The 15,680-nt window shown below is 31.7% G+C and overlaps 1 protein-coding gene across 1 annotated transcript in view; it reads left to right on the top strand.

The window, feature by feature from the left end:
- LOC122521533 (myb-like protein Q) overlaps positions 1–15,378 on the top strand; it is a 42,700-nt gene extending 27,322 nt beyond the window's left edge. Inside the window, 7 exon segments of the mRNA XM_043642389.1 lie at positions 4,241–5,371; positions 5,374–5,661; positions 7,458–7,629; positions 11,843–11,904; positions 12,466–12,598; positions 13,245–13,359; positions 13,729–15,378. Coding sequence (XP_043498324.1) covers positions 4,241–5,371; positions 5,374–5,661; positions 7,458–7,629; positions 11,843–11,904; positions 12,466–12,598; positions 13,245–13,359; positions 13,729–13,830 — 2,003 coding nt within the window. The 3' untranslated portion in view covers positions 13,831–15,378.
- Positions 15,379–15,680: the final 302 nt, after the last annotated feature.

Genomic DNA, 15,680 nt, shown 5'->3' with positions numbered 1-15,680 from the left:
AAAAAAAGAAAAGAAGTAAGAAAAAAAAGATAATTAAAATTTCGTCATATAAATAAAAAAAATAATAAAAAAATAAAAAATACACATCGCTCGTGTTCGGCAGCTGCGATCGTCTGAATAGACGTAAGAGGAACATGTGCGATCCCTGGCTTCTCGTTTACGTAAAAAAGAAGAAGAAGAAGAGGTAGAAGAAGTAGAAGTAAAAGAAAAGGAGAGAAAGAAAAAAGAAAGACGCGAATGCTTCTTCTTTGGCGTACTATATGTGCATCGTTGCACACGTCTGACTCGTGCCAATGACGATAGGCGACGACTATAGTCGTCGTTCATTCCTTCCTTCCTTCCTTTCTTCATTTGGTGGTCAAGAAACGAAGATATCTCTTAAATATACAGGACTTTATCTGCTTCTTCTTCTTTTTCTTCTTCTTCTTCTTCTTTTTCTTATGCTCAAATCAGAAAAAAGAGAGACCTTTACGAAATTCTTATCGTTCCTTCATACGTTGGTAGGTTCGTTGGTTCGTTCATTCATGTACTTCCGGGCGCGTGCCACTATTTAAGATCCTTTTCGATGTCCTTTGAAGGGATTCTCAGCTGCAAGCCACGTTCCACCCCCTACCCCCACCTATATCACTTCTCGACCTCGTATTTATTCTCATATTTATTTTTTTCTTCTTCTTTATTATTTATTTATTTCCAAATAGATTATCTTTTGCAAAATATCGAGTTATATTATTTCTAGGGATTAATAGAAAAACTTGATATTTGGTAAAAACAATACACCACAAAAATTTTATATATAAATTAAGATTATATATATTAATAAAAATATATATTAATTATTAATAAATTTATTAATAAATAATTTATTAATAAAAAATGATGCAATCATAAAAATATAGTATTAAAAAGAAAACTAATATGTTTAAAAAAAAATTATGGCAAAATTAAAATCTTTCCTATCAAATTTTTGCATACATGTACTCACAAATTTACAATACCTTCAGATATCTTATCTACCTACATAATGTCCATAAAATCTTATCGAATTATATATATATATATATACACATATATCCAATCTAATAACGGTATACCTTTAAACAGATAAACCCTGACATAATTATAATACTTCAAGTATCTCATAAATATATATTTTATTTATATACATAACATATATCATTCTATCTTATAACTATACATATAACCCTCGTAAAAGTTTAATGCAAGAAAAAAGAGAGAAGTTGCACGCACCCCTCTTTTATATTCGACAGTACTAGTCTCTAGGATCTACTTTGGAGATATCTCATGAACGTTTCAGCTGGTGGTCGTTTCGAAAAATAGGGTGAATCGTTAAAGAGAGAAAAGAGAGAGAGAGAGAGAAAGAGAAAGAGAAAGAAATAAAGAGGAAGGGAGATGAAGACGACGATTTCGAGAGGGGCCTTAAACTGTCCCAGACATCATCTCTCTCTCTTTCTCTCTCTCTCTCTCTCCTCCTATTACTGGAGGGCCTCCTGCACGAGCCAGACGCGTGATGAAATTTTTTTTTTTTTTTTTCAAACGTCCCATAACATATTCGGACTTATACGTATTTCCGTGTTTAGACGACGAGACACGCAGCTGGTCCTCTGGACTAGTCCTCTCTCTTTCTCTCTCTTTTGGAAAATCATTTCTTTATTTTTTTTTTTTTCTTTCTTTCTTCATCCCCTATCCCTGACTATCTTGTATGTAGTGTTCCCCCCCCCCCCTCTTCCTAATATTAAAATCGAATATCGTTTGTATGTATATATATATACTTACTTTTATGGGTATTATATATATTAGATAGATTTTCTATCGTAGAAGTTCGTGTGCGACAACGATATATCACAGTTGTGCATTGCGACACTCTTGACACTCTCTTTCTCCCCCCCTCTCTCTCTTTCCCTCTCTTTTTCTCTCTTCTGTGCTCTAATATAACACTTATTTGCACTTGACTTAGCAGCTTTTTACTAATCGTTAGTAAGTTGGATTCTAGAACGTTCTAAATGTCGTGTAATAATAATAATAATAATGTTTAATAGTTACGTACAACGTGAATGGGATTTGTGTAACTTTTCTATTTTTATATGAAAGAATAATTTAAATTTATTCAAATTCACGTAAGATATATAAATATCGTTTGAATATATTTTGAAGATTTTGTGGTTTTATTGAAAAAAAAAATAATAAATTATCTTTTTTTTTTTTTATACATAATAATGTAAAAAAAAAATATATATAGCTATAAATATTCTTTCTGAAGAAATAAAAAAAATTGTATTATTCAAATTCACATAAGATATATAAATATCGTTTAAATATATTTTGAAGATTTTGTGGTTTTATTAAAAAAAAAAAATAATAAATTATCTTTATTTTTTTTTTTATACATACTAATATAAAAAAAATATATATATACCTATAAATATTCTTTCTGAAGAAATAAAAAAAATTGTATTAAACATTAAAAAAAAACCACATAGAAAGAGAGAAGAAATGAGTTATGAGTACTTGTGCACTCGCAATAAATCCTTTTAAAAAAAAAAGAAAAAGAGGGTATTCATTGCTAACGATAAGTAGGTGACACGGCAAGACACGAAAAAAGAATAGAAATATAGAGTGAGAAAGAGAAAGAGAAAGAGAAAGAAAGACAATGCAGTCATCAGCCGGTGAGTTTAAGTACGGTCCACAGCCCACATGCAGTTCTCTTAATAATTGGCTATTTCCCTTTCCTCAACAGAGACGTTAAATGCCTCGGCGTGTTTCTCTCCTTCCTTCTAGTTTCTTCTTATTCTTATTCTTCTCTCCTTTTTCTTCTTCTTCTTCTCCTTCTTCTTCTTCTTCTTCTTCATCTTTATATCTTTCTCTTTAGAATGAAAATTATCTCAAACGCGTACACACACACACACACACACACACACACAAATATTTTTTCTCGCTCTCTTTCTCTCTCTCTCTCTCGCGTATTTCTGAGTATATTATTCTCATACTTTTTAAATTTAGGTTATTTTCTAATTGCACGTATTCATAACTTCCGTTTAAATTTTAACCCAACTACTTCCTTCTTCCATCTTCCCCTTCTAACTCTTACTTCTTATTCTTCTTCATCTTCATTTTCATTATAATAATGATCATTCATATACCTATACATGTATACAATAATTACGTGTATGGTTATTATGATAATATTCATATTTATCAATTTTTTCTAAATCTCTATATTTTATTTCGATAATAGAGATACACATACAAAGTTTTCTGTTTGAAATCAAACATATATGAAAATTTATCCTCTCTCTCTCTCTCTCTCTTTCTCTCTCTCTCTCTCTCTCTCTGAATCTCTTCTTGGTGTTCTCACGTACAAACATATACGTAGAAGAAAGCAGCCGTCCTTTTTTCACCGGCTACGTACAGAACACCAGGCATTGTGTTATAAAGCTGTAGAAAAAAAAATTTCTCTCTCTCTCTCTCTCTCTCTCTCTCTCGAGAAGCAAAGCGTCAGACACATAATGATCCTTTATATTCCTTCGAGGACCTTTCCTCTTCTCTCAGGCTGCGCCTGGCACGGAGTTAAGTCAATAACGGCGCACGCTTTAGGGAATCCATAATTCGATAAACTTTACACAAACCGGCTTGTGCAAAGCCTACGAATGACTGGGGACTACTCTCTAGGAAAATGCAAAAGAGACAGACGAAAAAGGGAAGATTGAGAGAGAAAGAGAAAGAGAGAGAGAGAAAAGTGAGAGAAAAGAGGAGGGGGTGGAAGCAGATGGTTAAAAGGAAGGAAGGAAGGAAGGAAGGAAAAGGATGCCACTGTGAAAACAGCTTTCTTTCACGGTAAATGTTTTCAAGGCAAACAAACCCTCCGGAGCGAGCACATACCTTTTGCAAAAGAGCATTTGCGCTTTTCTATTATATCTTCTAAATATTTACAAGTTGTTTAAGGACGGGTGTTAGTGGAAGGGGGGGGTGTTAGTGAGAAGTTAGAAAGAACTCTTATAAAACGTTCAGCTACGTGTACATATGAGTGAGAGGAGATAGTACGGATATTGATATAGATATTAAGAGTGCGAGAGTTTGTGAGCGAGCGAATGAGTGGGGGTAAGAGTATACTCGAGTAACACACTCGAGTTGTTGTTAGCCCTAAGGGAGAGATAGATCGAGTAGACTTTGGCCGAGATATAACACACTGTAAACGTGCGGCCTGTTGGATATTTGGTTACAGGGAGGCGGCGACACGTGCGCCGGAGTTCTGGGCCAGGTGGAACGGCTCGTGCTGTCGAGGAAACAGAAAAAGCTGCTGCTGGGACGGCAACGATGGTGGCAGCAGCAGCAGCAGCAGCAACAGCAACAGCGGCGGTTGGTCCGACAACGACGGCAACGACCACGACGACGGCGACGACCACGATGACGAAGATGACGAAGATGACGACGTTAGTGGCTGGAAGCAGCAGCAGCAGCAACACCAACGACAGCAGCAGCACCACCACCACTACCAACAACACGATTGGAGGTGCCCTTATGGCAAACGGGGGATGCCAGATGATAGGAAGAGAAAACGGGATTATCGAAGAAGTTAGTTGTAGTTCGTCGTCGATCGTGGACGATGAAGAACTCTGTTGTTGCGATAATAATATCAACAGTACCACCAATAACAGTACAACCACCAGTACCAATAACATCATCATGAACGACGGCAGCAAGAATTATCATCGTTACCAACAATATTATAGGCATCATCCACGTATTCATTGCTGTCATCAACGTAGAAACATTGATGTCGCTAATCCAACGAACGATGAAAATATGATTGAAGATTATAGTCATTTCGAAGAGGATTATTGCACGGATTCGTTATTATCGCATTGTTCTGAAGAAGAACAACGACAACAACAGCAACCGTCATCTTGGGACATAGCAGATTTACGTTACCTTCATCGTCAACATCATTTGCATTATAGTTATTGTCATCAACTTGCACATCAACAACACCGTCATTATCATCAGCATCATCGTCAAGATTGTCAACAGTATCAACATCGTCCTCATTATAGGCATCAACAACATACTCATCATAGTCATCATCATCCTCATCATCACCACCACCACCACCACCACCACCATCACCATCACCATTACCATCAAAATCATCATCATCGTCATCATTGTCATTACCACCAACAACAGTATCATCAACAACAGGACCAACAACGACAACAACCTCATCAAAGTCCTCATCATCAACATCATCAGCAACTAGATGATCTTCAACAACGTCTTCGGAAGGAACGAAGACGAGAAAATATTTCTCATTCTTCTTCTTCTTCTTCTTCCTCTTGTTCTTCTTCTTCTTCGCTTCTTCTTGTTCTTCTTCTTCTTCTTCGACGACAACGACGATGACGACAACGATGATGACGACGACGACGACGACGACGACGACAATAACGACGACAACCAATACCAATGATAGCGACAGCAAGAGCAACACTTCTTCTTCCATATCGTCATCGTCACCTATTATTCCTCTTGTCCAACCTGAAGATAGCAACACATCTAGGAGTGTCACTGCCGTTATGAGAAGAAACAAGATTCAACCGTACCTCGCGACATTACTCATCATCTCCTATACCCTCTTTGGTATGACAGGTTAGTGTCCAAATTTACAAGTTTTCTTTTTTTTTTTTTCTTTTCCTACTTTCCACATTTTCATTCTTTTACCAACAGTTTCTTTTACATAAATAATATACGTACGACAATCAGCATTCGGCGACGTACGTAATTATATTATAAACACGATGATAAATCCAAATAACGATTCAAAATAATCAATTAAAACTAGCTTTCTTTCAACCGTAAAAAAAAAACAAAATAACTGAAAATTAACTCGAAACGTTCCTTTTATCGCATAACCACTTTTCTCTCTTTAATAATCATCCCAGAAAACCCTTACTTTTTTTAAGCAATAATAATTTCACGATGATACACGCGACGAATTACGAGCCGCGCGCGTTCGCCTGTGATGTGATGGTATATGTGTATGTGTGTGTGTGTGTCAGGTGACAGAACGGGAGGCACCAAAAAAAAAAGGAAAAAAAAACTAACAAAATTACCCAGGCACGCGTACGATGGTAGTACCCCGGTCCTGGTATTTTGTCGACTTTTATATTTAAACAAAAGAAAAAGACTGTGAAAAAAGGGGGGTCGAGGGGGGGCAAGAGAGATAGAGTCGAAAATAAAATCGCGTATACGCTTAATTTTCATTACTTTTCTTTTTTTGCTTTTCTTATTATTATTATTATTATTATTATTATTATTATTCGTTATTCTTTCCGTAAAATTTTTTTTTTGTGAGGTCACGCACGCCAAACGGCAGATTGTAAAATTGCAACAGGTGACAGATAGAGAACGCCGCGAAGCGCTCGATATATTTTACTTTTTCGGGGGGCAGATGCAGGCAGGAGTGCAGCAGTTTTCTGGGTACGAGAACGCTCTGTTGTACGTACGAGGAAGGATCCACCTCCCCCTCCCCCGTCCCGCCCCCGCCCTCATCCTCACACCCATCACCACCTCCACCTCCACCTCTACTTTTACTTCTACCTCCTCGTACTCGCGCACGTGTGTGTGCTGTGTGTTGTGTGTGTGTGTTTGTACGCATACGCAGAAAGATACGAGCACGTGTGCTGAATTGTATCCGATCAAAGTTGCTAAAAAAAAGAATTAGCTAATCGTGACGAGAGAGAGAGAGAGAGAGAAAAGAAGGGGAGGGGGGAGGTTACATCGAAAATACCAAAATTGTGAGTCCGTTAACCCCCACCCACCCCCTCCTATAAACCTGAAAACTGTGAAAAGTTTGTAAGACGTATATTCGACGATTCGATTGTCTTGACAAACGCCCTTATTTTTCTCCCTTTCCATACCTTCCCCCCTCTTTCTCCTCTACCAATAATAATGGGATAAACGATCTACGTCCATTAGTTCAAGTTGCGATTTAATCGCATCAGACGTACCGTTATATACCTCCATGTGTACATCTATCTATCCTTTTCCATCTTTCTTATTTTCTTCAATCATAATTAGCGAATTTTTTCATTCGATTTGGTCGATCGATCTTTTTTTTTAAGATTGGTGGTGGAGAAAATAAAATAAAAGGGGGCGGTGGGAGGGAGAAAGGATCTTTTTCTTATCTTATTTTATTTTATTTTATTTTATTTTTCTCTCTTTTTTTTTCTTTTTTTTTCTTCGTGTATATTTATTTCTTACAACAGTAATTTATATAAATAAATAGAAGAGACAAAAGTTGTTGATAGAATTTTAGAATGTAAATGGAAATTATTAATGTGTTATTTATTAGTTTCTCTCTCTCTCTCTCTCTCTTTTTTTTTTGTCTAATCGAAAAAATAATAATAATTGTCCTTTTTTTGTTATGTTTACACAAAATACAGATGCCTGTTCGTCGCGGTCAACACCAAAGCCACGACCACCAACGCCGACACCTCGGCCAAATATCACATTCCACATGTATACGTGTCCTCCGGATTATGCGCAATGGTACTGCTTAAACGGTGCCACGTGTTTTACAGTCAAAATCGTCGATTCCCTCCTCTACAATTGCTTGTAAGTATTTTTTGTTTTCTCTTTATTATCAATTTTTCTATTTTATATACATATTTAAATAGTCTAATTTTTGTTCTTCTTCTTCTTAAATTCCAAACTAAAATCAAAAGTTATTCAAAGGGTAGTTCGACTGTAAAATTCTGACACTTTATATGACATAATCATTTCATTTTTTAATATAAAAAAATTTCAGAGTAGTAATAAAATAATGGACAAATCAAAAACGAGGAAATTTAGGGACTTCTTTTATAGGGAATAATATGCCACGCAAAGATCAATATTTTATCTTTTTATTCTTCCTTTTACGGATTCGAGTTACTCATCTTTACGAATACCTTTTCACACCTATCCTTTTTAACTTTTTATCTCTGGAAGTCAACAGCTCGCGAGTTTTTTCTTTTGTTTCTTCGAACGGGTCACCGATTCATCCATTTTATAAACCGTGCCCACGTTGCTTGACTTTGTTGATCTAAAGGGAAACTAGTAATCAAACGTGATTAGGCCACACACATATACATTGACTAATTATTAGTTTATTATATTAAATTTAATTTTAGGGTGAGGTTAGGAAACCTACCCTCGGTAAAAACAATAAATTGTTCCTAGAAATAGCAATAAAAAAAAAAGAAGCTATTATAACAGGACAAAAGTCCTTATAAAAAAGAGGAGGAAGAAGAAAAAGAAAAAATTAATTTTTATTAAAATCGGGTGATATAATATCATTTTTACATAATAGTATACTGTATATGCTGTATATTAAATATATATATATATATATATATATATATATATAATTAATATATATATATAATTAATTTACATAAATTTAATATAATAAATATACATATATAATTATATATTTTATATATTAATATATATAATTATAATTATTACAAATAATATATATATATAATAATATAATAAATTTATAAAATATTAAATATTAAATATTAAATTATATAATTAATTATTTAATTATTTATTTATTATATTAATAATAATATTAATTATATATAATGTATTATATTAATAATGATATTAATATATTTTATATATTTATTATTAATTATTATAATATATATATATATATATATATATGTGTGTGTGTGTGTGTGTATATTTCATAAAACTTCCGATTTCACATAATCCGTGCGTCATCCCGATCACGAAGAACCAAACGACCCTGGCCACGATCTATTAGTTTTCTCATTACAGAAACCACGAACCTACATACTATTATCTATTAAGAGAGAAAGAGTTCACAGAAAGAGACATACAACATTTAACAGTCTATCTATATATATATATATATATATCTGTCCACACATATATACATATATATATACAATATATATTTAACAGTCACAGTGTGATCTAATACTAGTTGTAATGATAAACGCGTTCATTTGATTGCGTCAGAGTAAGTACCTAGTTCGGGTTCTGTTGCGACATGAATCGACATATATAGGGAGAGAAAAAAATAGAAAAAGAAAAAAAACTACGAAAGGAGATAGAGAAAAAGTAGCAAAACGTGCACAGGCAAGAAGAGAGTTAAATAGGTGTACCTTTATAACTACTACATATCTTTTATATGTTACTCTTCATACACCTATATATATAAATATACTCTATATACATATATACATACTCTACAGTTATATTTATAGAATACATACACTGTAGTAATACACATATATAGGATCTGTCGAAGCGAAACGAAAACCTACATAGGACACATAGAGACAGAATCGAATTAACTTATTCGTTTCCTCTGAATCACACAATCAAAGGTTACACCAATGAAGGGTGTGTGTGTGATGTGTAGTGTGTAATGTGTATGTGTGTGTCAGAAAGAGAGAAAGAGAGAAAGATCTCCGTGCTCGGTCGACAAAGCAAACACCGTGGGAAATAAAAAGTTCTCTCCCCCTCCCTCCTCCCCCCTCCCCCTTTTATCCCTGTTCACTGAATAACACCGTACGAAAAGTTAATCCCGTTTCTTTCTGATATTATGAATATCGTTATATATATATTGATATTGAAATTTTCTATTATAATAACATTTCTGCATACTCTAGTATATACTTGTTATACTTGAGAATAGGTTTTAACGTCCAAGTGACTAATCAAAATTTCTTTTCTTTTTTTTTATTTTATTTTTTTTTTCTTGCTTTGTATTATTAGGTTGTGCTGTATTTTACTCTTAAGAATTTTGATTTTAAATTTCCCTGTTTTTTTTTAATTGTTACCCCCCCCCCGTTATTCTTCTTTTTTCTGTTTCAAAAGAAACATATAAAAATTTCAATAGAAATTTTGTCATTTTCAGAAAAAAATTTTTTTTTTTTCTTCCTCCATTCTTCTCAGAATTCTTCAGAATTTGACGATAACAAAAAGAAGAAGAAGAAGAAGAAGAAAAGGGAGGGAAAAAAGAAATCAAAAAATGACCAAAGCACAGCGGGTGGGGTGGGGGGGTAATATAAAAGGATTTTAAGAATTTATTGAAGTTAAGAAAAATGATAGAAAGAAAAATTGGTTACTTATTATTTTTGAGTAGTCAAAATAATACTACAAAGGAAGGATCAAAAAATAAATAAAAAGGTAACATAATAACGTGATTCTTTCTATTCTAAGTGAAAGAAAAGGAGGAATTCGTCGTCGGTGTCCAGCTTTTTGTAAAATTTACAGCGACGACGGCTAGTAGAAACTACCCCGATTATTGTTGATATAATAATAATAGTAGTAGTAGGAATATAATATTAGTAGCATAGTAATAGGAATAACATAAAGCAATAGATCCTGATTGTATCCAGAAAAGGAAAATGTTGAAAAGGAGACCGCGAAACCTAACTCTAAACCTAATCCTTGCTACCTTTCCTCTGGCACGAACTACCAAAATTCCAGACATGTGAGTCCTCTGCGTGTCTAACATGTGCACGTAAATCCGTACAATCTTTATTTTTTTTTTTTCCTTCTTTATCTCTATCTTTTTCTTCTTCTTTTTCTTTTTCTATTTCTTTTTATTTTTATTTTTATTTTTCTTTTTCCTTTTCCTTTTCTTTTTCCCTTTTACACTCACGTTTTAACCTTATTCCCCTTTCGCCATTTACCGCACCCTGAGAGACGTGTTAAACGTTTCTAAAGAAAATCGAAGGAAAGACACGGATAGCACGGATTCTTGGCGGGATACAAAATAGGACGAAATATTTTTTCGGTGACATCAATGCTCGCCAAAGAAAGATCCTCCAATTCCTTCTATTTTTTTTTTTCTAACGACCCATTCTCTCTCTCTCTCTCTCTCTCTGTATGTCTATCACTCTTTTTTTATCTGTCTCTTTTTATTGATTTATTTCTTACTCTCTCTTTCTTTGTTCTTTTCATCGTCATTGTATCTCTTTATCTTTCTTCTTCTCTCACTTATTTTTATTGTTTAATTTTTCGTATTTTTTTCTTTTTTTTTTCTATCTACTGTCTCATTCTCTTTTTTCTTTTTTCTTCTTTTAATTTTTATTTTTATTTTACTTTTTTTTTTTAAATTTCTTTTCTCTTTTATTCTTCCGTTTTCCCATTTTCTGTCTACCCTCCCCCCTTTTTCTCTCTTTTCTCTGTTTGTTCTTGCCGCTCTACTTGAGAAATAAAATCTTGCGAAGGCGATCGAGCGTCGAAATCTGATCAAGGAAGCGAAAGAATCCGGAATAGTACTGAACGGACACGAACTCTTTCTCTTTCTCTTTCTCCTCTCCTTCTCTGGTTTTAACTCTCTTAATTATTCGCGAAACGCCACAAGGAGGAAACGAAGGTTAAATTAAAAAAAAAAAAAAGAAAAGATTCTTGCTCGTTAAGAATCCACCTCGTGTGAGAATCCTTTTAATTAACCGCCTTTAATTATCTACCCGCCTTTGTAAACTTTTTTTATTTTGTATTGTTTTGTTTTCGTTTAAACCAATATTAAAACAATCTTATCGTTCTTATTGTTAGTTAATCCGTTTGAAATTATATGAACTATCGTAATTAATTATCTATATCCATTCGTTTAGAAATTCCTATCACTATAGAGACAATTCTAATATTTTAAGGATGCATTTTTTTTAATTCTCATATCGTATTTTGTCATCCTTTATTTTTATCTTATATTAAATAATATTTATCTCGTTGATCTTTCATTCTTTCATTCATTCATTTGGATTAATTTGTTTTTTTTATCTGACTTTGATTATAGATGTGCTAATGGTTATATCGGGCAGAGATGCGAATTTAAAGACTTGGATGGTTCCTATTTACGTAAGTACATTTTTTAAGCTTTTTTCTCACACATACTTACATATACATTTCAACAATTAATTCTTAATTCTTAAAAGCTATCATCAAATGTCGTTACCTTAAACTAAAGTTTGTTACAAATGACTATAATAACTGATTTATCTCTCTTATGATGATAATTGAAAGACATTGTTATATATAATCTCATATAAATTCTCATAATATTATTAGATCAGTTGTTTCATTGTTAAATAATATTTTTAAGTAGATTTACTTGAATTAATAATAATCTTTATAATGATGTTACTTGTAATATTCAAGAAATGTTAGTATTATATCAGTCGTTACATAGAATGAATCAAAAATTCCTAAAATCTTGTAATTGTACAATCAAAAAATCAAAACGAACATTAGTACCCAAGAATAAAAGAACAACATAATTAATTTTTAAAATAACATTAAACAACACATTTGGGTGTCATTTAACTTGTGTAATAAATTTTTTAAATGTAAACTCATATAAAATAATTGTAGACATTGAAATAAATAAAAAAAAAACAAAAACAAAATTAATAATTGCAGCTTCTCGTCAACGCGTAATGTTGGAGACAGCAAGTATCGCAAGTGGTGCGACGATAGCAGTCTTTCTCGTCGTAATCATTTGCATAGCAGCTTACATCCATTGTAAGAGAAAGCAGAAGGAACTGCGAACAAGGTAAGATACAGTAAAATGGAAATAGTAGTAACAGTAACAAAATTTTATATATATGTATGTTACCGTTAAAACATGTAATCCGTAAATTTAATCAAAAATAATCAGCTAAATCGTTAAATAACTATATTGACCTAATAGAGTATGAAACAAGGCAGAATTACATGCTTTAACTAACAAAAAGTAATATAACAATTTATATAAGAAGCAAGAGTAAATATAAAATTGAAATTTAAACTGTAGATTAGATCTGATTGAACAGCACAATTAACATAACATTGATTCTTAAAGTAGCATTATTGTTATAAGCAAAATCTAATTTTGAAGATTGGTCAAATCTCAATTTCATATTTTAACTACTCGTGTCTCGTGAATTCATATTTTATCTAGTTTCTTTTTTCTTTAAAAAATGAGCTTAAGGGTATAATAAAATTCTTTTTATATGCTTTCCCTAAAACGCCTAGTTATTTCGTGTAAGACTTAGGCTTTTTATAAATTCATTGTATTTTTCTATAATCAATACTTTAAAGGTAACGTATATGTATATATAAAATGAAATTTTCGACATAGCATTTTAAATCCCTCTCTTTTGTTGAAGGCACGTTGTAGTAAATATTTAATGTTTCCTTCTTTCTTTATATGCCATCAGTAGTAACTGCTTCGACACGGTGGATGGACCCGGTCGAGATCCGGAGCGGAGGCCGTTTAGCAACCAAGGCCGCTCCCTTATGATCTACATGGCTAAGAATCCTCCCAACAACTCGGTAAACATTATTAATTTTATTTTATTACTTTTAATCTTATCTTATTTTATTTTTCTCAACATTTATTTGTATATTATATATTTATTATTAATATATAATAGTTAATAATTACATACATATTAATTAGTAATTAATATGTAAATTTAAAATAAATATATCAAACATGTAAATATAAGATTTATTTAATAAATTATAATATATTATACTATATGCACAATATATATAAATAATTATATATATATATTTTTTATATTATATTTGTTGTGTAGTTTTCACAAATGTTGTTTTTAAATTAAAAATAGTTATATTAATTAACCATATAATATTATTATATAATAAATAAATATAAATATCTTTTGTATTTTATAGGCATTGATAGAGCAAACAAAAATGCCTGAATGGAACCGAGTAGAAACAATGGAAACGACGATAATGGCATCAATAAGCGAGTGCAAACGTTCGAGCCAATAGCCAAGATCAAATTCGTGTCGGCAAAAGAAGAAAATGATTTATTATGATAAATCAAGAAAGATTTACTGCCGATACGTTGTTAACGATAATCATCTACAACTAAAAAATCCAGATTCGGACAATATTATCAATAGTTGTTCTTGTCGTCGTTTAATTAACGAAACTCGACAAAAACGAATAATAGAATCGTCCAAAAAAAAATCACCATCATCTAAGAGGTCATCATTAAGGTCGTCATCATCATCGTCATCGTCATTATTTAAGCTTACTAGTTTTTCTAAAATGACGTCTGTTCTTTTACGTTTCGCATCGTTCCTTTCTTTTCGCGAAGATATACGGCCCTGAATTCATTAGAAACGAACTATTTAATTAATAACAATTGCCACAATGAACAAATACATTTTTTCCTACTATTACTTCATATGAAATACGTTCGAGCGAGAATTTGGGGACAAAACATATATATATATATACATAAGAAAAATTATATGAGATAGAGAGTATTTCTTACATTAAAAAGATAATACTCGAAATAATATATATGTTTATATTTGTTCTAACGTATTTCTAATGTTATTTTTTTCGTGAAACGGCTAGGCTGAATATGGTGCTAAATACGTGACACACAATTTCCACGATCGCTTTTCTTTTTTATTTGTGTGTTTTTCTGGGAGGAATTTTTGTTAACAAGACATTCCTATTAAAAGCGTTGTTCTTAAAAGATGCCTATCTCTATTTTTGAATTAAGTGAGACGATACTTTAATAATGAGCACATAACTCTCGTTGATGTAGCTATATGCATATATGTATATGTATATGTGTGTGTGTAATTGTTTAAGAACCCTTACTCTCGACAAAAAAAATATTATTTACTATATTTTTTTTATTTATCCATTCTTCATTCGTTATTCCGGTATTTAATTTATCAATGTACATTAGATTGTGTGCAATTTTCTAATCACACACGATTGACTTATTTATTTAGGGAAAAAAAAAATTGAATTTTATTCAGAAAATAAGCGCAGGACACACACACACGCTGCTTTTGTTGTTATTATTATTGAACATTAATGACAAATTTTGCAAATGTACCGGCATTCCTTTCTTTTTTTCATTTTCTTATCTTTTTTTTTTTATTAAGAAAAAATCGATTCAGTTTTTGAATTATATAAGGGAGTAATATCTATAATAATTAAAAATTAATCAATTAAAAAACAAATACTTTCATCGAACTTTATAGAATTTTCATAGTTACAAGAAATATTTATATGAAGCATAAGTTCCTAGGTGATCTTAAAAATCAATTAATCTTTTCCAAAAAGTGTTTTAATATAATTGAAAATAAAATAAACAAATATTTTCAAACTATAAAACTACTTAATCCAATTTGTAAAACTAAACTGTCTATTAGTTAGAAGTTTTAAAAAAATATCTCGGAAAGGAATAATTGATTTTTAAAATCATATCTCTCTAGGACTTTCGTCCAGCCCCTTGTATATTGTTTAGTCTTGCGCCTTAAAAAAAATAAAAAATAAAACAAAAAAAAATAAAAATTTAATGACACTAAAAAATCATACATACACACATGTTTCGAATATAGTGAAAATTGCTTTCAAAATTATTACTATCAAGAAAAAATAATATCTCAAAAATATATAATCTTATATTTCATTTCTTATTTTGTTTTTTTTTCTTTTTTCTAATTTTTCATCTTATATATTTATTACGTAATATATTTTAGAGAGGAAATACAACACGTGTATGTATATATAATGAGATAAATGGACGGATATAGAGAGTGACGCGTTTAAATATTTATTACATGATTCAGTGTGTTAATTTTCTTTTA

Source organism: Polistes fuscatus, unplaced genomic scaffold (genome assembly GCF_010416935.1).
Source record: "Polistes fuscatus isolate 324 unplaced genomic scaffold, CU_Pfus_HIC Scaffold4, whole genome shotgun sequence".
Taxonomy (NCBI): Eukaryota; Metazoa; Arthropoda; class Insecta; order Hymenoptera; family Vespidae; genus Polistes; species Polistes fuscatus.
Note: the sequence above shows the minus strand (reverse complement) of the source record. Positions and strands in the feature narration are given on the sequence as shown.